Source organism: Scomber scombrus, chromosome 3 (genome assembly GCF_963691925.1).
Source record: "Scomber scombrus chromosome 3, fScoSco1.1, whole genome shotgun sequence".
NCBI classification, from domain to species: domain Eukaryota; kingdom Metazoa; phylum Chordata; class Actinopteri; order Scombriformes; family Scombridae; genus Scomber; species Scomber scombrus.
The window spans coordinates 21,223,706-21,248,945 of record NC_084972.1 but is presented as its reverse complement, the minus strand read 5'-3'; the positions used below and the strand labels follow the sequence as shown (position 1 = coordinate 21,248,945).

The 25,240-nt window shown below is 38.9% G+C and overlaps 2 protein-coding genes across 3 annotated transcripts; one reads left to right on the top strand and one right to left on the bottom strand.

Annotated features, from left to right (window-relative positions):
• The first annotated feature begins 5,585 nt into the window (after positions 1-5,585).
• On the top strand, positions 5,586-11,559 carry terf2ip (telomeric repeat binding factor 2, interacting protein). 2 transcript variants are annotated; one of them, XM_062416038.1, is made up of 9 exons: positions 5,586-5,638; positions 6,612-6,854; positions 7,352-7,497; positions 7,748-7,983; positions 8,576-8,677; positions 8,807-9,359; positions 9,509-9,609; positions 9,948-10,658; positions 10,913-11,559. In XM_062416038.1, exons 2-9 carry the CDS (start codon positions 6,628-6,630, stop codon positions 11,123-11,125), a joined length of 2,289 nt encoding a protein of 762 aa, XP_062272022.1. In that variant the 5' UTR covers positions 5,586-5,638; positions 6,612-6,627; the 3' UTR covers positions 11,126-11,559. The 2 variants fall into 2 exon arrangements, with proteins under 2 accessions (XP_062272022.1, XP_062272023.1); XM_062416039.1 differs by having other exon boundaries at positions 7,748-7,984; positions 8,619-8,677.
• A 3,007-nt stretch (positions 11,560-14,566) lies between these two features.
• On the bottom strand, positions 14,567-24,300 carry iffo2b (intermediate filament family orphan 2b). The gene is made up of 8 exons (XM_062445368.1): positions 24,296-24,300; positions 22,262-22,322; positions 19,382-19,477; positions 17,568-17,753; positions 16,497-16,648; positions 15,815-15,986; positions 15,574-15,672; positions 14,567-15,464 (listed from the first exon to the last, which is right to left on the bottom strand). The coding sequence occupies exons 1-8, from the start codon at positions 24,298-24,300 to the stop codon at positions 15,231-15,233; spliced, it is 1,005 nt and encodes a 334-aa protein (XP_062301352.1). The 3' UTR covers positions 14,567-15,230.
• Between the last annotated feature and the right edge of the window lie 940 nt (positions 24,301-25,240).

The window sequence follows — 25,240 nt, the reverse complement described above, 5'->3', positions numbered from 1 at the left end:
TGCTGAAGTTCCTTAAGAAACAGCAGCTTCTCTTTTTCACTCTCTTTTGTTTTAGTATCAGACAGGAATTTTACTCCCACCAGTGTGTGATACCTGTGTGTATGTGTGACCTTGCACAAGTCTTGTTTCTGAAGCGATACACCTGCCACTGTAGGACAGATATAGCTTGCAGGAAAAAGCTTTGTTTAATCTGGTGTTTTCACAGAAAACACTGCTGGAATTTGCATTAAGGCACTTTATGTTCTTATGAGTTCTGCAGGAAAACATGTTAGACTCTCAGTAGTAGAAATATTGTAGATACTTAAATTACAAAGAGAGTAAAATCCTATTCATACTGTAAAACATGATTTCAGTTGTATAACGTAATAAAACACGTTATTATAAGCTCTGTGCTTCCACTTTGTTTCAGTAGTTTAACAACACATTTTAATTGCAGTTTTTTAGAGTTACTATTAATATTTATTAGTGAGTTATATTTTTAAACAGCTGAATGTGTGTTTTTTGGTTCTTTGTCATTTTTGGTCTTGTTGGTTGTTACAAAGTTCTAATTGATTTATGTGCTTGTGTGCCTGTTTTTAGAGGGCTTCCATCCATTTAAATCAGCTTTAATATTATTTAGTCTGCTTTTTTATGTCTTGTTTGTTTTGTTTTCGTGTTTAACATCAACCTTCACAGGAACTGCAGATTAAAATGAGCCTTTTGGATAAATCTGACACATTTACATCATGTTGACATTAATAAAGGTGTGATATCCCTGATAAATCAACAAATAAAGATTATATGACAGTGTCAGCTCAAGTTGTTGATTTGACGTAGCCCGACATGGGAAGAGTATGTGAAAGTAGGCCTGTGCGTAAAAATAATAGAAGCTCTGATGCAATGGTGAAGAAAAATTCTCTATCAAACGTCATCATGCTTACGCCCACCAACATTGTGTGACTTCAGCGTTAATTGTCAGGACTTTACCTTTGTCCGTTGGATTTTTTCTAGGTGATTCATTCATTCACCTCCTCTAAGCATAATTTATTGACACCTGAATGGAAAGTTATTGCAATGTCATATGACAAGAATGAGGGCAACATACTATCCATTCATCTTCTTTTGTGTGATCAAGTGAAAGGGACTGATATGTGTAAATCTATCTAAATTTGCTGTGCACAGGCAGACATTTTTGACATTGCTGTGAGTGCTTTGTGAAAGTATTTTGCTAAAAGAGCCTTGTCCTGATGTTCTTAAAAGGAGCATAAATTAGATACTTAGTGAGCTTAAAAAGAAAAGATTAAATCCAAAACACACATTGTCTGGACATTTTTAAGAAACAAGTCAATGTGTGGCTGAATTGGTTTGACAAGCCACAGTTTGTGATGAAATCTTTAAATCAGAATGTATCTCAGCTTCTTTCGTTTTAAAGGACTCATTCTTTATTCTGGGGGCTCCCCTTGTGTTTTCTTGATACCATATGTGTAAATATGAAGCTACAGCCCAGAGAGTGTGAGCTTAGTATAAAAACAGGCATTAAGACAAAGGAGGTTATGGCCAGTTTGGCTCTGTCCAAAGGTAACAAATCCACTTTCCAGCACCTTTAAAAGCTCTAAATTAACATGGCTGGCAGTTTTTACCCGTTTCGGATATGTATGCTAAGCTAAACTGAATTAAGTCAAATCAAGTTTATTCATATGGCACATTTCATATGACAGGCATAGACTCAATGTGCTTCTAAAAATATAAGATAAGAAAATGTAAGATACACATTTTTACACATGTAAAAACAAATGATGTAGGCTAATACAGTAAAAAGGGAATAACATAGGAAGGCATTATGATCATTATTAAAAAAGGGAATGCTAATAATACTGATATAAAATCATATAAAAGTTTAAATACATACTTTAAAGTTTTTGTCTGTTTTTAAAAGAAGACACTGTTGTAACAGACCTTAGTTCATATGGTTGAGAATACCAGAGAGGAGAACCATAATGACTGAAGGCACCATAAGCTGAGAATGAATCTACTATCTTTATTATCTAGTGGCTCCAGACCCATATTTAAGAGGACAAACATTAAAAAAAGTGGTACTGATCCTCTCACGTAACACTGCAAGAAACTGCAAGAGCGAGTTTTTAAGCCCTTTCTCAAAAAGATTTATAGGATTATTAGTCCCAAAGCTGCACACATAGAACAGACTCTGGCCAATGAATAATGGTTCAAATGTGGCTAAAATTGTCTTAAATTTCTGATGGTAATGCCTGATGCCTGACAAGTCAAAAGTAAGTTAGTCTCTCTGAAGTTGACAGTGTAGATGTCACCATCTTCTAGAAGATTCACAGAGGACACACTATTACTAGATCTAGGGTCTAAAGGAAAAAGAGCGTCATCTATTTCCCCATAGTTTGTCTGGTTATCATCATTCGCAATGCTGCTCCATGTGGCTGAAATAAAACCGAAGTCTTTCAGTTGTTCAGAGTGACCCGGGTCCCTTTTGGCCTAGTTTTACCCAAGCAGCACATCTCCAGGGAGGATCACTGTGTGCCCCCTTGAGAAGCTTCAGTTAGTGGCCCAACAGACAAACAGCCTTAAAGGCATAGAAGAGGTCAAGGCATTTTTGTTGTCCAGTGGTCCAAATTCATCAATTTAGATTTTTGTCAGGATGAATACTGATGGATAACTGATGTATTCCCCTGATGGAAGTGAACAAAAAACCTTATTGCGCAAAAACAAACTTTAATGAGGACTACTGGAACAGATTAAATTACAATATACTTTATTTTAAATTAGAAGAACTATATCAATCCAAACCTTATAGACTAATAGTGACATACTGATTGAAACCTCTGGTGTTCTGTTAAGTTGTGTAATATCTCCCTCTGCAGGCTGGAAAAAATTACTAAGCCTCACAGCAGGCAAGTTTATCTCTGCCAGAACCAAACAAAAACCAAACTGTGTTGCACTGTGATCACATCTTGGCTGCACATCCTATTTACAATTGCTGCTTCTGAGAAAGAAAACAATTTAAAAAATCAATTGATATCAACACAGCAGATCAGCCCTTTATTGTTGATTACAGAGTTCAGGTTAAAGATGGATCACGATCAGCTTGGAGGAGTTAATATCTACAGTACATATCTATCTAATTATTACAGATTGTGCGTCAACATGTGTTGATTTGGAGGAGTTGCAGCACATCATTGGCTGTTGTATTGTTTCAGCTGGTTGAGTTGAAGAGGGAGAGAAACAATAGAGGCCAATAACAATAATGTAGCTGTCAGGACTGTGAGGGAGGCGAGGTCAGGGAGGTGATACAGTAAACAGACCAGCCCAATTCCTTCCCATGGCCCCCTGGATTAACAGATTAATGATGAGTCAAGTTAAAACTGGACTCTGTCAACTGTCTTTATTTTCTTTATGTTGTGATTGACACAGGACAAAATAAAAACTGGAAAGTACTTTTTTAAAGTACTTTAAAGTAATTTAAAAAAAAAACATAAATTTGTATATCAGTATTGTTCAGTTTATTGATTTCCACGCTTTTTAGTGAGTAGACTACACACAAACAGGCCAAAGAATTATCCCATTTGGTCTGAAATTTAAAGTTATTTAATCAGTTTTCCATGTGGATTTAACAATCATCAATTTCATGTCAGCATATTAGGAAACAAAAAGTTGCTTTCCAGTTCTGTAAGAAATGGTATTTTGGCTAATGTCATGCTCATATGTCATGCTCATACATCATTGTTTTTGCATGGGTACGGTTCAAGTGTCTTTTGAATATACATTTCTAGTTTTGCATCTATCATCACATTGTACCAGAACTTTTAAAGAAGAAACCTGGAAATAAAAACATGTGGTGATTACTGAAAATGAAATGCCGTGGTCACAAATGTTGTCCAGTGTTTGTGCGTCACTGATTTGCGCAACAAATTTTGACTGAATATCAGCAAATACAGGAAATACTATTTTACCCACAGCAAGAACTGCATATTGATTATGTCCTTGTGAAATTGTGAACTTCTTTGGTCCCATGAATGGTTAGTCCAGATGTATCTCGTTAACTAATCAGTGCATTAAATAATCTTTTCTGCAAACGTCTGTGTGCAAACTGTCCAGGTTATTTTGCAGAGCATTTCTGTGCCATGTTCATTTTAAGGAACCCAATATTAGTCACCTTTCCACAATGCTATAATCTGGATTTATTCATTAGAGAAAACAAACCACATCTCAGCTTTTGATTGTGCACATCTGGTTTAATTGTTTAGGACTGCTTTTATGCTATAATGAGGAGTTGAATCAGTGCAGCAGTTATCCATCGTGTCTTTCACAAGCAGCCAGTGCCTTGGGGGACAATCAACTAATCAGTAGTGATATCTCTCACGGGACAGTCAGTGTTGATGTGTTTGATTCCAGAGGTGTAATTCTGTGCTGAGACACGCTCACAGCACAGCTGGGTTCTTTGTGCTAAAAGGGTTGTTCGCTTTGCGAAGGCTCTATTGTATCTGTAGGAAAAGCTCTGCATTTTTTTCTTCCAAAACAAACACATTTTTGGAGGCCTAAACATGCGTGAAAACTTTGCACACGTGTCACACCTGGTGAAAAATTTGATATCTTATGGGTTCCAGAAATGGGCGTAGCAAACTGGCTCTATGGCGCCCCCTAGGACAATTTAAAATGTGAATTTCTTCCGTCCAGATTGACATAGGAGAACAAAATGTGGTATGCAAATGTACCATTTCAAGATTTACACAAATGTTGGGGGGACCATACTGTCCGTCCAACAGGAAGTTGGCCATTTTGATTCAAAATTGCAATTTTGGCAATATTTTTGCCATTTCCAGCCCTCGTACTTTAACAAACTCCTCCAAGATATTTGACCCCACCGACGTCAAATTCGGTCTGTATCATCAATCCCCGCACCTTTTTCTTTTCTTTTTCTCAGAATTCTCTTTTTATCAGATTTCTTTTGGGGCATTTTCTGCCTTTATTTGAAAGAACATGGCATAAAGGCCAAAAAAAAAAACAGGGAGAGAGAGAGAGAGAGAGGGGGGGGGGCAATGACGTGCAGCAAAGGGCCCTTACTGGAATCGAACCAGGGATGCCACCATTTTGTGGCATGTGCGGTAACCTGTTTTTGTTTTTGTTTTTGTTTTTTCTGTTTAATGATGTATTATGGTTGAAGATATGTTATATTATTGCATTGAATTAGTTTCTTTTACATTTGTATGTATGAATACTAATTGTGCAAAAATGTAATAAAGTATATTTAAAAACTCAAGGTACATGGGGGATGAAAACTTATCGAAGTCTTTCACCTCCGTCATACCTGACGGACGTGTCTATAGGTGTAGTGGCCAGTTTCAGGTTGCCAAACAGTTACCTGATGGATTATATGTAATGGCTAGATATCTTAGATTGTTTAAATAATAAGGTCCATTATAGAAATAAAAAAAGACTGTTTTACACAAAAAAGTAAATTAATTAAAAAATCAAAAGGGAATAAAGGAAATAATGTCTGGATCATTGAACAGAAACAGAGGGGGCAGTAATGAAACACTATGTGAGCAAAACCGCCCGGAAAAAAAACAGTCGAAGAAGAAGCATACCCGGAAAGGTGAACTTGTTTTGGTTTTGTCGGGGCGGGAAATCGGTAAGTTACTAAGGAAGACACTAAAGGAAGACACTAAAGGGTTAGTTTTAAACTAAGTGTCTAATCCAAGCAGTGTTTTATGTAATCATGAAGTAAGATAAGTAACAACCCTCAAAATAGCTGTTATTAAAGGGATTGCTACGGGTTACAAGACTTAGCAACGGTAACCAATGGCGACATGCCTAGCTGTTTCTGTCCAGTCATGTTAAATTAAAACCATTATCGCAGTTCTCTGCTTATCATGTTGACTTTGTTTCATAGCTACGTTGTTATTATGAGTCTCCAAATAACTGCGCTCACTGGTTGCAGCTATTATTGTGTTATTAGTTTGTGAAGAAGTTTGCTTTCGAGGCTAAAATACAGTTAAAATACAGCTGAAAAACCTGCTGCTGTGAAAACAAGTGCTCGTAAGGAAAACTTTATTACTGTATTGTTTCTAAGCAGACATACAGAGCAGAAACAAACATACACTCATTGTTATAAATGGACGGAACAACATGTAAGAAACACATCTCTATATTCCTGTAAAATTTAACAGCTAAACAAACTATACAGCCTCCAAAAGTATTAAAAAAATACTAAATAAAATTCATTTTGATTAACCTGCTAGTCATAAATATGTTATAACATTTGAAAAGATGGAACTATTGAATGTTTGTCATTTTTACTTGAAAAATGACTAAATTGATTTTTCTGTTAATTGATTAATCAACTCATGGTTTAAGCTCTTACTGAGTCTGCAGACTACAAAAAGAACAGCAGCTTTCACCAGAACTGGACATACAGCTTGAGATTGTTTTCATAAAATGTTAACATATGTATTATTGGCAATGATAAATGTAAAGGTGTCTGTTGTTGTAATTTTGGGGTGTTTTACCAGTGACTGGTACTTCAATGGCCATGAAAACTGTCACTAAGCAACACTTTTAAAGATTAACCTGTACATTTTGTCTAATGTGACCTCTTATACCAGGTGACACCCCCTGACCATGCCGTCCAAACAGCAGGATGCCAAACCTAAAATCCTTTCGGTTCTCTTCATGACCTTGGATGGTGAACCCATGTCTTTCTATCTGCGGCCGGGTCCCGTCAAGAGCAAGCTCCAGCCGCTCATCACAGCTGGAGGAGGCCTGCTGTGCAATGTGCAGCAGCCCGGAGCGATTCTGCTGATTGACCCAGAAGAGAAAGGCTCTATTCCTGAAAGTACTGCTCACTGGTAGGGGCAAGACCTTGAATACCTTTAGAAAGTGTAAAAGGAATATTTACTCTACAGCTGATCAAAAAGAAGAAAGCTACATAGCTTTAATGCTGTATCATACAAGACTTTTGTTTGGTGGTTGTATTAAATTCAGCCAACTCATGATTCATATTTAGAAACTTTGTCTGGGCATACTTGAGGCAGCATTGGAGCACACCATGGAAAATGGCACTTGCACAATAGAAACATTTGAATATTTGAACAAGGAGTGGCCACTCCTTGTTTTTTAAATTTAAATTCAATTCTGTATATTATCATGGATTACTATATGTTTCCCTTTTTATTTCACAAATACCTCAAAGTTTAAGCACAGTAAGCTAAATCATTGCCATGTACATCCACTTAATCATTAAGATCAATTAATGTAGCAAAGGTTTTTACTTTAGTAAATATAAAATATGCAAGTCATTTTTGAAAAAGCACATAAAGGAGCCTCTTGTCCATTTTCTGCTCAGGTACGTGTCCACGCAGTACATTCATGACTGTATTGAGAAAGACGAACAGCTGAATTTAGAGGACTACAGGTTAAATCCTGAAGGAGAACAAAGACAATCTCCTAGACCCAGCAACAGAAAAGAGCCCTCACCATCTGGACTAGGAGGTATGATGTAAAGACTTAACATTCATTCCTAAAATGAACCCTTGAAAAGCTTTCAATATGTAGTAACATTATGTACAGTTTTTTTATTTATTTATCATGATATGGTTTTTTTCTAAATTTAGGACTTTATGTAACTCTGGTTAATAATAATAAATCTACTGATGTACAATAACACTCAAAGTTTGGACACTCGTTCCCATTCTCTTGTATATATACTCTGTTATAACTGTTATTATTTGGTTGTAATTAGGCAGAGTGGCTTACACCCCTGAAGAGGACGACGCCATTTTGAGTTATGTCAGCAAGCACAAGAGTGAAATTGGTGGGAACCGGCTTTGGCAACAGATGGAAAAGCAGTGTGTGACCATTCACAGTTGGCAGTCGATGAAATACCGTTATAGAGTCCGACTGGCTCATAAACAGTCAGAGATTGAGGAGGTGGAAACAACAGAGGAAAAGCTCAAGGCAGCAGAGGAAGAGACCAAGGTAATTAATTACCTGGAAGGTGTTGCCAGATTAGGGATGCACCTATCCTTTGTCTGTATGTCAAATATTTCTTACAAAAGTTACATTACAGGTACAAGTATAAGGCACAGTACACCTTTACAGTCAAATCCAATTCAATAGAAAGTCCTGCAATAAATCCCACATAATCCAAAGTGTTTAATTTCTGTGTCAGACAATGTCAGAGGTGTTGATTCAACTCCAGTAATTTTCACCATCATTAGTTGTTAGTGGCAGTGCTGCTATATTGTACTATACAATATAGCCAACACTCAATATTAGCCAGTAATATTAGGGAAACATGGGTGATATTTGAATTAACTTTTTATTATAATAAATTAAACATAATGTAATAGGTCTCAAGAAAAAAATGTAATTCTGTCTAATAAAGTAGTTGTAGTGTTTGACCTCATGATAACCATGAATCTATGAGAATATGCATCTACTCTTCTTCATATAATTTCCATTATTCCATAATTTAAGTCCATATTAAGCCTTGGAATTGCTCCCAGATAGAACAAAGGACATCTTTTATAGATGCAAAGCCTGAAGCCTATTATCTGTCTGATTATAGGAAGAGGAAAAGCAAGAGACAGAAGAAGCTGCTCCTTCTCAAGCACATTCAGAGACAACAGACCCTCTTCAGACACAATCAGCAGGAACAGATCTAACACAGGTAGAAGCAATATCTCACAACAAATACTGCTATACCGATTTGTTTTGTTTAGGTATTATAGCTGATGATTCCATGACAGTGATGGTATGTGATAAAATAATTAACAGAGCAGGGTTGGTGTTTCTACAGATAGATGCTGAGCCTATACCAGCTGAAAGAACACAACCAGAGAACTCAACAGAAGCTCAAACATCAAGCTCTCCCCAACCTGAGGAGCCTCCCATGGACCCACAGAGAGAGGCTATTCCTGCTGAGAGCACAGAACCAGAAACCGATACATCACAATCAACCCCCCAACAAGAAAATGTGCCAGAGGACTCTCAACCTGAGCCCCTGCCCAGCACTTCTTCTCTAAAAAAGTCAAAACAGAAAGAGAAGACCTCCCCTACACTGGTCCAACCGCAGCGCCGGTCAACACGCAGGCAGCTTGAGCTCGAGGACACACTGTCATCTCAACCTTACAGCAAAAAACTCAGATCAGCATCAGCTTCTATTGAGCAACCATCATCATCCCCCCAGCCATCAAAGAAAACTAGACCAGCAGTTAAATCTTCTTCTCAAAAAGACACAACAGTAGACGAGCCGTCTCCTAAGAGAGCCAGAGGAAAGAGAGAGGCAACAGTGGCAGAGTGTCAACAGGAGGAGAGTTTACAGGCTGCTGTTTCTGATACAGTGCAAGCAGGTTTGTTGTATTTCTATCAGTGGTGGACACAAAACACAGACTGTATTAATATCTGTAACAAGTATTTAAAAAGAATTAAGTAAAATAAATGTCAATGTCAACTCTTCTTCTCCTCCCCTTTTTTCTTTTATTTCTTTTGCTGTTTGAAGATGAGGAATCTGATTCAGTGCCACAGACAGGAGAGAAGAAAGAAGGGAGGAAATTGGGGATTCTTGAGTCGGCTACAAAGGAGTTTGAAGATGAAAGTGACGTAAGACACTACACTGATTTAGGAAGATTTTATTACAAGTAAACTCAGTAGGTTTTTCATTACAGTGCAAACACTCATCTAGAGGCAGGAAAGAACACACATCCACCCCGCAGACATAAACAAATACAGTAACTGGCCATAAGTTAGAAAAGATAGAAGCATTTTATGCCATATTGTGTGATACTTTCCAATGTGAACACACTTCTGACAGATCCCTGGTTATGAGGAAGGTAGCAGGACCAATATAAAATATTGATTAGAGTAGCTTTTTTTATGATCTACTCAAATGTTCATTAAGAATCATAGTTGTTCTTAACTGTTATATTTCTGTCTCTTAGCCTGAGGACGAAGCTCCACATCACCAAAACCCAGCTGCAACGGTGACGCTACAACCCACATCAACAGATCCTGTCCCGCCCTCTTCAGACAAAGCTGTTGATGCTGCTTCCACACAGTCCAACCCTGAGCCTGGACCCAGCCTTCAGGAGAATGTGCAAGAGGCCTTGGCCTCCAGTAGCAACCACCTACCAGAGACAAGTTGTCCTCAGCCTGCATCCGCTGAGCCTGCAGCGTCCATGCCTACAGCTGCTCAGCCTCCAGCCACTGAGCCTGCAGTCGCTGAGCCTGCAGTGGCTGAGCCTCCAGCCACTGAGCCTGCAGTCGCTGAGCCTGCAGTCGCTGAGCCTGCAGTCACTGAGCCTGCAGTCGTTGCACCTGCAGTCCATGAGCCTGCAGCCGTTGCACCTGCAGGCACCGAGCCTGCCGTCCCTGAGCCTCCAGTCACTGAGCCTGCAGTCGTTGCGTCTGCAGCAGTTGTGCCTGCAGCTGCCGAGTGTGCAGCTGCTCAGGTGGTCCCAGCTACCTCCAAGCCCCACCTTTTCATATTTGACAATGAATCTCAGGAAGAAGACTCTCAGTCAGTTATTGGTAACAACACAGCAGTCAACCCACAGCCAACAGTGAACAAAGAAGCTGCAGTGTCGCTGACTCAGGTCCAGTTAGAAGAGGACAAGCAGCGAATCAGAGAGCTGATAAGCCAGACAAAACAGGTGAGTGTTACTTTGCAGTACATGCATCTTTGTGACTGACTGCAGAGTTATTTAGACTTTATGCTCTTTATTTTTTGCTTATTATTCTGTTACTCTTTAATGCAAATCAGACATTCAGACATATTCAGAGACGTAATAATCAAAATAATTTCATTATCATTGATTGTTGTTTACTTTGTTTCTCTACTTGTCTCTACTACTCCACTCTGTCTATTTTAAATAATGTTTAACCTCTCCTAACTTTTTTCTTCTAGGACTTAATTTGTGTGACCAAAGCCCTGTTGAGGACTAGTGGAGATTTCTCTGCGGCCCTGGAGCTGCTTTTGAATTCCTCCTCTGTTTCTGGACCTTTTTGGAATCGCTGTGACGACAGTCTTTTGCTCTCAGCAGATCCTGCGGCCCGCCAGCAGCTGCAGGAGAAATACGGTGAGGAGGGCGTGGCCAAAAGAATAGTGTTCCTTATATGAAAGACAGCATGGTGCAGATAAAAATAAGGGGAATAAGAAGTAATGTAGATGTAAGGACTATTCTCATCTGTTATATCAACTAAATAGTATGAAATCATCAAGCTAGTGAATATTCATTAGTTTGAATTCCACTTTCACTGTCAGTGTCTATGTTGGCGTCCTTTTAAGTACATTTTTAGGTAAATTAAATAGAGGCTATTATGTGAGACATGTTCTATATCTTTGGGTACCTTAAATGCATTTTAGCATGATGATACTGTATCATTTTATTAGTTTTTAATGTGTTTTATGTCTGTTTTCGTTAAATTGTATAATAAATCTATGTCACACCATTTAAAAAACTTGCCAAATTATGAAATCCAACATTTGTTGTTTCCCCACTTCTTTTATAACCAATTACATAGGAGTGCTTAAAAGATTAGATTCAACTAAGCCTTGTGGAAAATCTGAATTTTATATTAAAAACTAAGTCCTCATTGGTATTGTTTAATAAAAAAAAGTAACTTCAATGAATTAAGTAAAATGTGCCTCTGAATATTAAACATTTCTGCAAGTAAGGTATTATAATGAAAATAAAATGGTCTGATTTATGAGTGTGAACAGTTACTATCTACCGTATGTTTAAATTAAAATAATGTGTAGAAAGATAATGGTTCTAATTTGGCGTTCTCTCGGGAAAAAATTGACTTCATACCAAGAATTATCTGATTGAGTAGAGTCATTTAACTAAGCTAAACTGGGTATAAGTGGTGACTTTTCCCATATCACCACTAGAGACTGGTATAGATTTGAAAATAAAATCACACTTTCCAACAATTTGCACAAAGCTACACTGAATACAGCAGGAGATTCTGCTAATAAAACTATTGAGTATAATTCACTTCAACTGCAGCATACTCTAGATTATATTAGCTAAACAGCAAGACAAAGACAAAAAAATACACATCCATAAAAAAGAGCAAATTGGCCTCCATTTTTATCCAATCCACCATTTTATTTTATTTTACCCCAGTATCAATTAAGTACATTCGTTATTTTGAAACAATCTGCCCCGGACCCACATGAATATATCGTATCAATAGTTTAAACAAAAGAGAAAAAAAAGAATCCCACACATCTAAGAGAGAAAGCAATTAAATTAAAGCAGAAAATAAAATGGATCACTAGGACTGTACCTGTGATGTAAATGAAACTCAAACACCCGAATCCAATACACTTCCAAATATGGCCACAAGTATTGCTGCATCTTTTATCTCCCAGACGTGTTTAGGAAATTAAAAAGCGAAGGCGATAATGATTGACAGCAAACAAGTGTGCTGACATGTAAAACTAAGTACACACAACAGGTCACCATAAAATCCCAATGCTACACTGATAAAAACCACTCGTATAAAACCCTTTTTTTTTTTTTAGTATGAAACATTCACATCCATCACGACCTAATTTACATACATAGGTCACATACTGTAAGTTGGTCAGGTAAGAACCCGTTTAGTAAAGCAAAACATACCAAGGTCTCCAGTAATTAACAGCACACCATATATCCCTGGATTTTAACAGCTACTGTTTTTGTTTTTGCTCAGCTTTTACTTATAAGCTTTTCAGAAGATTCCTCCAATCAAGCTACATTCAACAAGAGGGGTTGCTACAGTTTGAATAGATGTAATTGGAACTTTACCTGCTTCAAGTGATGGGAGAGTGGCGATAACACTTAACATCTGGTCGTTTGCAAGAATTATGACTGATTTTGTGTTTTGAATCAGCTGATTCATTGCAAACTAACACATCTGTGGTAGGCATGTACAAACACTGAGACTTTCCAGAGTTAGTAGGAGCTTAATGTTACATCTTTGCCATATGTTTCTGTACACATTTGCTTTGGTTGGCTGGTTAGTGTGATGGTGACAGTGGTGTGGGCTACAATCTCAAAGAGGAAGCATGAAAGACAGCAAACAGTGTCGTTGGGCCTGCTGTTCCTCGATGTAACAGCCATACAATCAATAAATATGTATGATGTTGTCGCTACAAAGTACAGTACTGATAAAAAGAATGGCTCTTTGTAATTTATCAGGCTGGTTTTACATCAACATAAAGATAAAAGGATTTGAAGGTTCTTTGTGAGTGAAGCTGCTCCTCACTCTTGTTTGATTATAGTCAATTAGTTTTTATTATGGGTCATCTGATATGATCAATAAGTGACCAAATGTGTAGAACAAGTTTCAATATTCCCGCTAAATTAATAATAGCTGAATATGGCGACAATAGCACATTTTTTGGTTAACACAGAATGATTAAAAAACGGTGAAAAATACATTTTCTGCCACAAATACAGTTAATTGATGATTAGGACAAGACAAGTGTTTTAATTAAAACGTAGCGCACAGTCTGCATTGCAGCTATTGCATTCAAAATATATTATAAAAAAAAAAAAGACCCACAGCTCACTTTCCTCACACAAACATGCTCAAATAACAAAAGGCCTGTATCATGTTAACATCCTGCTTCTTTAAAAACTTCAAGATAGAAGTAGCACTTATCTTTGATCCAGCAAACCATACATACATTTTACTACAAAGAGGTGATCAAAAAAATCCCTTCTGTCCCCATGCGTCAATCAGTTTCTACACTTATCCAGCGAATTGTAAGACATCTCATTCTGTTGCAAAAAAGACTAATATGAACAAAAAGGCCTCTGGGGTATACGATCACATAACTACAGCCCTCTATGTACAGTCTGACAATTGTAGCCCCGATTCAGAAGAAACAAAGCAGGATGTGCAACCTGTCTGGAACAGAGTCCCCTGCAGCACAACAGGAAATGCATATGACAACTTATACTGAAACCACAAAAACGAAAGAATATAATTTCTCCAAATAAGGCAAATATGATGATGGTTGTGTAGTAGGATTATACGAAAGGGAAGCTTTTCAAAATGTGTCCTTTGGTTTTGCTTTAGAGGTTTAAGGGCGTTGTTTGGCTTTGATAATATATTCTTAATTTATTTTATTACAACTAATGGATTTTATCCATCTAAAATAATGTGTCCTGGTGTGCTCAAAATGAACTGCACGAGACAAGAAAAATGTTTTTCCTATAAAGTATGTCTGAATCAGAACAACCCGCCTGTAACAGTAGCTACTGGCATAAGGCAGAGTAAATGTTGAAAATCATTGAGGGGGCGCTGTTCCAGTTTTTACCTTTTGATGTACATGGAAAAAAGAAACAAATGTCCCATACTATTTCAAACACAAATGCACAAAAAGAAGTACTTAAAATGATACATAGAAAACACCTGCTTTGCTTAAAAGGCTAATTGTATTGGTTTTAAAAGAAATGAGGAAGGGTGAAAGCCAGTCCAAAAATAAGGCCAGCTAAATTGCATAGAACTTCATTAGTGCACTGTGCATCAAAAAGGCTGTGCTCCTTTCCTCTGTCAACTTTGGCAAACCCTGCAGCGTTCCCCCAGAAACCATCAGAACTCCAACAACATTTGTCTCCACTTGCTTTTGTCTCCTTGGTAGAAGACACTCACACCCCTAACAATTTAATTTGGATTGCAAACACCCCACCTGGACCTGTGTGAATCATGTCAACAACATAATTTTATTCCAATTATGGGGCGCAGACATTTTTCAGTCTAAATTAAATATTAAAAAGTATATGTAAAGATGGATTTATTTTTGTAAGGAGCACAATATGTACTATTTCCAATTCCTTTAGAAAAAAAGGATCTTAGTAGGGTAAGAATTTGTAGAAAATACTTTTAGAATATTTTTTTCTCTCGTCCAAAATGATGTGAAGTTCTGAGCAAGGATGAAGTGAGGCAGCAGTGAGGAAGAGAGCACAGCTTAGACACTATATGCACCCCTTTCTCTTTGTGAAGCAAAGACGCCCCCCGCCGCTTTCGAAACAACAGAAATAGTATAAAAGCACCAGTTCTGAGCCTGCAACAGTGAGCATGACCATCAGAACTTTAACAGGTCAAACAGGCCCAGATTTAGGTTGGACCACCTCACTAACATGGTGGAAATCTATACACATTTAACCCTTTTGACAACAAGGGGTGGTCAGGAGGAGGTGGGACAAAGCCCGGTGATGCAGCCATCAACTAACAGGGCCTTCAGCCTCTGCGTCCTTGTCCGAAATCTCGTCCTGGATCTCGTCTGTGTTCCCTGAGTCGCTGCTGGCAACAGAGCTGATAGAGGGAGAGTTCCTGCCGCCTTTAATCATCCGTCGACAGGTCTCCATCTGCACGTCCAGGCCTCGCTTCATGCTGCACATCTCCATGTACTCATGTAGATGTCGGTTCATGTCACTCTTTGCTGTGGCCAATTCCATCTGAATGAGGGATAAAGTTGTAGCATTTCCTGGTTTAGTTTCACTCTTATTCATTTTTTTAGCTCCAATTCTGCAATATGATTGTAAGTTACGTTCCCTCTTTGTTTACCTCGATTTGGCCGATGGTCTCCTGATACTCCTGCTCTCTGGTCTTAAATAGTGACTCTGTTTCATCAATGAGGCTGCCAAGACTTCCATCCTGGGAGTCCTTAGAGAGCACACAGACGGAGTCCTCATTCATCATGCATGAGTATATGTCTTACACAGCACGCATAGCAATGATCTACGGTCTGACTTGCATGAGTTTGAAAACCATTAGATCAAGACAGGACCAGAAAATGCAGACTCACTGGATCAGGGGCTTCACCGTTGCCATCACTGGGGCAGGTGGTCGTGCAGGCTGTCGCAGTGATGGTGCAGGGCACGTTGTAGTTTGCAAAGTCCTCCCACAGCAACAGAGTCTCCTCGTTTTCCTCCCACGTGAGGCTGTCACAGTCGTCGTCAATTTCAAACGTCTCGCGCCTGGCAACAAAGGAGTTATCTGAACAATGTCTGTGTAGGACATGGACAGAGAACGGAAAGAAAAAAGAGGAAAGGAAAGACAAGTATAACAGCCACCAACAAAGGTCACATGCAAAGAGGGAGATGCGCTTATAAGGAAGAAGATAAAAAGATGGCAGGCAAAGAGGATGTGAAAACATACTGCAGACCAGTTAATAAACACAATGTACAGCCACAAATTGAAAAGTGACAAGAAGTAGAGAGCATTCAAAACAATAACTACAGCACCCTTTACAAAGCAAATACATGCCCACAGTATTTATATCTGCAGTTAGATGCAACACTTCATACAAACACTAGAGGGAGATGAAGGCACATACAGAGCAACTCCATCACAACAACGTCACAGGGAACTACTGTACATGTATGACGTTAACTGCAGAGCATGTCAAAGTTTGGTCAGAGCGAGGTGCACTTGTAATGTGTGTGAACATCGTTAGTGCATGCATGTGTGAGTGAGGTGTGGCTTACAGCTGATTGAGCATGCGTTTCATTTCGTCTGTGATGTTGAGTGAACCGGGGACATCCTCCTCCAAAGGGCTGGGCTCAGCATCCATATCTGAACTCTCCTCATCAGACATCACTTTACGCTCTTTCCTCCTGCAGCAGGCTACAGCTGCTCCCTGCAAATCACACAAATAAACAAAGTTTTATAGTGTGTTGTTTGAGTGAACCTGATTAAACCTGTGGCAAAATGCAATTTTTGGTTTAGATTTTGAACTATTTATCTAATCCTTGGATTTTGGTGAATGGAACATTTTCTTTGGTTTGTAGCTGATGTTAATTTGCAGTACTTTCCCCTGGTTAAGCTTTTAAAATCCAATTAAAACAGCTAAATGAACAAATGGATGACAGATTCAGGGTAAGAACATAATAGATTAAACAAATTGTGTGTATGTGTCCGTGTGTGTGTAAGTTAGTTTGCAAAATAATGTATTCCTATTATTCCGATCATGTATTTTGGCACACATTGCCTGCTTCATAAATTAGTCTACAGATGAAAACAAGACCTGGATAACGCACACATCTACAGGTGAAACACTTTGAGTTGAATCTTTACAAAAATAAATTGATATAATATAAGAAATCCCATTTAAATTAGGGACATATGTACCTACAATAACATGCAACATAAGAGAATCCACCAGCTTGACTCTCAGTGGATTTAGATTTGGGCTTTAGCAAACAACGTCGGAGCAATGTGATAACCTTCTGTACAGTGAAGAGTTACCACGTCAGCATTTCACCTGTCTATGTGTACATGCATGCACATATGAATCATTAAATATTCTGTATGTGTATGTTTATTTGTATGTGTATTTGCAAGGATGTGAGCCAGCATGCCTGCACTTTCCTAGAAAGGTCACTCAGTGCAAGATCTGCCGGTGAAAAAGCAACAAAGTCATTAATAACAGTCCAGCCCTGGAAGCTCTGATTTCAGCTGAAGAGTGCTGACTGTTTCCTTCACAAAATAATTCATTTTTCTGCTGCAATTACTGGCAGTTCCTCTGAGGAACTGTGAAACAGCCGATGGATACCCACCTTCTCTGAGAGTGACTTCTCTGGGAGTGCTCTGGCCGGACTGACACTGAACATCTTTGACATGTCCTCTGAGTTGCGTTGTTGAGCCACATCGCACAGTTTGGCCGTAATGTCAATCCGTCTGCAGATGTCCATGTCCACCCGCCTGGCTTTCTCCTGAATCTTGGTGTCCAGGTCAGACATTTGCTACATCGGGATGGAAAGCTATTTTAGAATGACGCTCGCAATTTAAACACCTTATCAGACTGTATAAGACTATGATTCACTGTGGAAGGCAAAAATGTAAGCCGACTGCCAGCAACTGATTGTTTGATCATATTACATCTACTGGTTAGTTCATTAGGCCACCAGGAATCAACACAGTCAATGTTGGTACAATCATCACTGTATCAGTGCCTGTCCCTTGAACCTTTAATGATCAGTTTGACATCTACAGTCATGTTTTTTATATTACTTAAATCTGCAATTTTATTTATGATTTTATAATCACTTTTTTGTTGAATTCTGAGCTTGTGGTGTGTTTTGTCTGTTTTATGTTGTTAGTCACTGTTGCCTTTTTCGGCCGGGACACTTCTGAGCAGTTTTCATCTCAGCAAGGCTTTCCTGGGTGAATAAAGGTTAAATAAAATAAAATTAAACATAATATAGCAAAAATGATGTGATTTGATTTGGTTTGGAAAACACTTGGTTGGCCAAATTATGTGCAAAACATGTTTCATGTACTGTAGAAAGCAGTTAAAGCTTTAAAGGACATGGCTGTCTTTTTACAAACAGTTTTTACAATATACAATGTAGTACCAAGTCAAGACGATGTGATATGTAGTACAACGAGCTTGTGAAGCTCTGTAAACGAATCCGCATTCCTATATGCATGCGCGGTCGCGTCTGCACGAAACTACTCTCTGGAGACTGAAAATGTAATCGCTGTTATTATTCTTTGGAGCTTTTTCTGAACATATCCAGTAACCAAACTCTGTAAAGTCACCCAGTAAAACAGTGTGACTCATTGGCATGTTTATAATCTCCACAATATATCAGGCTTTTGATACACTAAAAATACTTTTAAGTATAATCAATTCATTGTTAGGTTTGGCTCTGCACATGAGATTTGTTGATGCTAAGTAAAATATAGAAAATCACCAGCCATATCCTTTAACTATAGGACCACATCTAAAGACACATCCATAGCCACTAAATACTGAAATAATCTAAGCTTCCTAACATCCTCTACTTCTTTAACACTTACCCGGGACTGGATTCACACATCAGGGATGAAGTAAAGCACAGAAAATAACGTGAAAAATCTACAGTGTACAGATGCCAAAGATGAAGATAAGCAAGATGAACAACAAAGCTTTCAAAAAACAAAAACATCATCCGACTTTATTTATCCCTGAGCAAGCACAAGTGATGACTGGGCCCACTGCAGTATATTACAACTGTATATCACACTACAGCAAACCTGCCAGCAAACAATATACAGGGCTGTACAGAACATGAACTGCTCTTGATCTACAGCTGCTATTTTCAGTGAATGCTCATCTGAGAAGCCTTATAGCACTGTATTTTTTCTGAAGCCAAATAAGGAAGGAAGGAAGGGTGTATGTTTAGTGTTATTGTTTAGACCAGTATAAGAAAAATGCTCAGGAATGTGCGGGGAAACAAATGTGCATTCATTAAACACTGCTGCTGCAACTCTTAACCCGATTGCTTTAACTTTGGGCGTCAACACAGCACTTTTTGTACCATGTTAAAGCTTTGTCAGACTTGGACAAATGATGATGACATCGCCCTAGCTGGGAACAAGTACTTACATCACTCATCAGACTCTTGAAGACCACGAGTTCAGCCTTCAGTCTGTCCACCTTTTCGTTTAGGTCGTCCTGGACCTCTGATGACTCCTGGGCCCTCTGAGTGGATGCCACAGAGCGAATTATAGCAAAACACACAACAGGTAAAGGATACCATTCAAATGTTTGGACTATGTGCTGTTTAACCACGATCTCATTAATCATTACAGTAAATGCACATTCGGGGAGATAAAAGAGTGACCATGTAACATTCAGATGAGGACCTTTAAGTAAGTAAACATTATACATTTGCATATTGGTTACCGTTTAGCTTTTTATGACCAGTAGTTAGAGATCAAAGTTAATTTGACCAGTAGTCAGAGATGCAAATGTGAACCGCAGCAATGAAAAAGGTGTTACGTATATAACTGTACCTGTAGCCACGAAAAAGCTTTTAATGTGTGTTAACTGGACACATTGTTTTGGTGAAATGGACTTAAAATAATTAATAATAACTAATGGTCAGGTGTCTATATGTTTTGCTTGCTGTAATCATTCCTCCTGTTAATACTCACCATTACATGATCTCCTTCACTGTGTTTTCAATGTAAGTGATGGAGGACAAAATCCACAGTCCTCTTTTTGTGCAAAAATGTATTCAAAACTTTATTTGAAGCTTATATGAGGCTTCAGCTGTCCAAATAAGTACAATCAAGTGAATATCTTCGAATGTTTTTTCTCTCACAAAATCACCTCTTTGTATTTCCTGGAAAGTGTTTCTTTGTTGAGCTACAGTGGAAGGATAATAACAAAAAGTGTGAATTTTGTACCTAAAAGACTGAATTAATTTTTTCACTGAATGAGGACTTTGGATTGTTACACAATCATTTACATTGCAAGTGCAACAGACATCTTTGAATGGCTGGTATTAATAGAACAATGTTTAAAACCAGCAAAACCTGTTTAAGTGATTATACGTGACTGTTGTTTAAAGGCACACTGGAAAAATTGTGACCTTATGCTTTAAGGCTTAAAGGGGCATTACATGGATTTCACATCTCATAGTTAATTTATTAGTCATGACTACCACTCCTGTGTTAATGTAGCAAAATGCCATCTGTGGCTCTGGAGAAGCGTTGACAATGAAATTACATTTGGTAACTCTCAATGACCAGCAGCAATAGAGAGCATGATAAAATATATAATCTAATAATAAAAAAAGGTATTGCACAAGAAATTAAATGTATATAGTAAAGTGTTGTAGTGCATTAGCATTAGCAGCCGTTGGGGTGGTGGTAATAGTTGCAGTCCTCAGTCATCAACAGCTATGGGAGGGTGGGGGTGACAGAGGCTGCAGCTCTGCGGAAAAAACTGTTCTTCAGTCTGTTTGTTCAGGCTTTGATGGCTCTGTATCTTTTCCCCGATGGCAAAGGGAAACAGACTGACCTGGGTGGGTTGGGTCCTTACTGATGTTGCTAGCCTTCCTATGTAGACAGGTAGCATACACTGTGTCCAAGTTTGAAAGCGCAATTCCTACAATCTTCTGTTTTTACCACCCAGGCATAATCTTTCCAGTTCTCTGAAGCACAGCAGCAGAGGATACTCTTTATGGTGCTTCTGTAAAAGTTTGTTAGGAGCTAAGAGGAAAGTTTGGCCTGTTTTAGTTTTCTTAGGAAGAAAAGCCTCTGTTGAGCTTTCTTCACCAGTTGGGAGGTGTTAAGGGACCATGAGAGTCTGTCTAACAAAATAACCCAGATGATGTTTCTACTGGATTGATCTTTACCATTCTTTGCAATGATTTGTCTCAAGCCCTCAGCTTAAAAGGAATGCAATACAAAATGGGTGGAGTACCCCTTTAACTTTGAATTTGGTCCTCTAAGAACCAATCTGCTCTACACCCATACCCATACCACAGTTATACTCCTTTTACATCCGCCTGTACTTACATCAGTTTTAAAACATTCACATTTCAGCTTCATCACGGGTCTCATAAACGATAACCGTATTAGTAGTTTGTATAATTCCGATAATTTCCCACTAAATTAATGGCTATCCTTTTTCTTTAATACATTTTACAAAGGCTAAAAGACTGACTAACTGTTAACTTTAACCGGTCACTAGAAGAGTGCCAGTTTTTGCTTCTGTATTAAGTCAGCACACAGTAATAGCCCCCTGGCTCCGGGCCCTAAACAATAAATGGCTGCACTGAATTTACTATCTTCTGAACAGATTTCCGGCTCTCCAATACACAGTGACATCTGCCTGTGTGCTCTAAAAGGTTAAAGCCCCCAGGGATGGCACTCCACCTCTCTATCTGGGGTTTTGCTGACCCAGAATCCAAGACAAACACGTGTGCTATAGCCAACCGATTTGCGCAAAGGCAAAAAGACGGAAGGATGCTGGTTAAAGGCACTAATAGCACCAACTTGGATACTGTTTGTGTTGTGATATCAGGACTTTCATACCTGCCTCAAGGTGTGACACTTTAGATTGATTTTGCTTGTACGTCTATTTCCTTTTTTTGCTCTGGACAGAAACATACTGGTAGACTGCTGGTAATATTTGATGTTTCTATCTATATACTGTATCTATATCTAGGCCAACCTCCTGATGGGTTTGTAATAAGGTTTTTCCAATCTGACACTCTTCCTCCTGGCTGTAACTGCTTCTCAACCAGATCTGCTGAGTCTACATTGAATAAAACAACATGAAGAACAGAGCTATATATATAAATATTTATGCATGTCCTGTGTATGTAAGTGCATGTATGCGTACACACGCTTCTTCCTCAGATCTTATCTGTGTTCCTGGTCTGTCTGTTGTGAATGACTCTTGGCAATATTTCCAAATGGACAGTGCATGAGTATGTGAGTGGAATATATTTTATTGTTTTAGTTTCCCGACCTGCTGCAGGGATCCCACCGTAGACTCCAGCTGCTCTCGTTTGGACAGCTCCTCCTCCCATCTGCAACAGAACACAGAGGGGGGTCAGTTACTGCAGGGCTTGGTCCCCTGGGGGGCACCAGACAGTGTAATGGTACTTTTGTGGGGATAATACTCCCATCTCTGATTACAAAATGCCCTTGACAGTGAGGGTTCACACCCACTTCCGTTTGTTTCAATCTTTTGTCTCCTTCCTCTTTTGTATAATCAACTTTAAAACCCCCACTGCATGAATTAAAAAGAACTATAAAGAGATTTTCCATTCATTTTCATCCATTTTCCTTGAAAACATGACAAACATTGCTCATGAATAGCTTGTGAACCTCTGAGTGACTGCAGAGGGACATCTGAGCTCAAATGGGTGGGGTATCTCTGCTGCAGCCTGAATTCCTTTATTCTAGCTGCCTCATTCCTTGTTAAGTCCCACCAGTTCACAATATCTTACTGGTGACAGTTCAAGGGAAATTCAAATCTTTGCTCTGCTATTGACCTACAGAGATGGAGCTTAACGTGAACTAAAGCTACCAACACTTGTGCAAAGCCATTAGTAGAATTTCCTATATTTATTGAAAATAAGGTAGGTTGAATTATTCATCATATCATGGTCAACAAGGCAGATAAGTGATTCTAAAACAAGCAGGTCATTTTTGGTTTGGGTCATTTGCATGCAATATAAGACGACACTAGACTGAATGTCTACAGCTATGCAAACTCACAATAACAGTGCTAATATGTCAATGTTTATCAGGTACATTACTGTGTTCACTATCTTGGTATTAGAACGCTATATTTGGTCATTAATGAGCAGCACCATCAGTCATAAACCAAGGTATTGGACAAAATTAAACTTTGACCCAATTACAACAGGGTAATGGTACATTGTCATACTGGTATAAAAGAAAAATAGATCACCAAAGCTAACTGTTCGTTCTGTTTATACAGATATAATTGTGTGTACCACATATCATGTCGATCTATTGAATAGTTATTGAGACATGCCACTCAAAACCACAAATGTCTCAAAACCACAGATGTCAAACTGCCAGTAGACCCACATGTCAGTCTCTAAACGCTTCACTCATACAGACTGAGGACAACCTCCCAGGTTTCATTGTAAAAACTGTGTGGAAACAATTACAAAGTTTAGAAAAACCTTGCATTGCAGAACCAATCTAAAGTCTTTAGGGTGGCCTTTCATTTTGGGGCGATTGACATGCAGTTCACTACAGAGGAGAATAATGGGAGAGCATAATTTCCAGTAAGGTGTTTCCTTGACAAAATGTAAGGGACATCCCAAGATTTTGGTAGGCGGAGCTCTTTGATTGTCTGGTATTGCTAGACTAAACTGCGGGTGGTGCTAGATGAAAAGTCAGGGGATCACCAAAGTCAATGGGGTTTATCCTCTAGGAGCCATGAATGTATGTACATAAATCTGTAAGTCAGGACTCCAGTGAGGACTGAACAGACTGACCAAAGGACCAGAGCCTCGCTACTAAGGTAGCTAAAAATAAACTGCCAGACCCCATCATGCCTGCAAGCTATTATTAGCAACACAGCTCTCTTTGCCTATGCTGACAGCTCATATCAATCACCTGCAACATGGAAACTATGTGAATATAAAATTAGCCAATTTAATTGCTTTACAGTGTGCATTGCACACATGGCACAGAGCGCTCAACCCTGGTCGGCATCATTCAGTTCAGCTCTTAATACTTGTGCCCTGGGATATGAGATCGCAGGCATGCTGAGTCACTGATGCTTCTTCAAAGACAGTTTGGGGTTCACAATGGACAGTGAGCTCACTGAGCAATATGATGTATGCCCACAGTGCCATACACACACGTGACATTGAACCACTGTGAGCAACATGACAGTGGAAGAGAAAACCAGAGGGGGTTTTCTTTACTGTGTGTGTGTTTGTTTGTGTGTGTGAGAGAAAGAGAGACTTGGTGAACAAGTGGGAGAGGGAAGGTTTATGTTTACTAGTGTAAGTACCGCATGCCTGACCATATATGTTTCCTGGAAGTGAGAACGTTGACATCTGATGATCACTACTGAATTCTGGGACACTAGCTTCCCTTTACCATGGAGAAACAAAAACACACCAAGAAGTCACAACATGCGTCACTGGAGATTCACTTTCTCAACAAAACTCTGGTTCCCATTCAGGACCCACTGAATGTACACTGTCTAATTAGAGAGAAGTGTTCCTTGGCAGGGCGTGCCAGCTCGCAGTGTGATTGAAGCCTTGTTCTATAAATGCTGGCAGTGCTGCTTTACTGTGTCCACAACACTCTGCCTGTCTGCCGCAGGACTCTGGCTCAGGTCATTGGAGTTCACGACTGCATCACATCCTCTGCAGACACAACTCCCGTTTGTCACAGCATTTGCGTCACTTGTGTTGTGGCCACCACGGTGTCTCTAATACTGTGGGTGATAACCAGACAGCACGATTAAATCGACTTACTGATAGGAGGGAGAGCCCTTCTCTGTCAACAGTGGGACAAGACTATTTATGTCCACTGTTGGGAGTAAAGCATTACAGTAACAAAGTTACAGTAATATATACATTTTTATCAGTAACTAAGTAACTAATAGGATTTCAGTCATTTTATTACAGTTACCGTCTCAAGTAACAATACTGCCCGAAATTAAGTGTTTTTTAAAAATAATTCATCCACATCGCTCGTCGTTCTGCCACCAGAAAAAAAAAGAAATCCCCAAAAGAATTTTTTTGTTGCTGAAATTTGATGGCTGAGATGGCTGCAGACTTTGAAATGAGCCGTATTTATTCATAACGATGAGTCATTCATTGTTTGGTCACATGCTCTTTTTCTTATTTATTTCCGGGCAGGATATAGGCCTAGCTAGTAAAATATTGCTTTGCAAAATCGGCCAAATCTGGTGGCTGTAAAGGGCTCTTTTATTTTCATTCTTGAA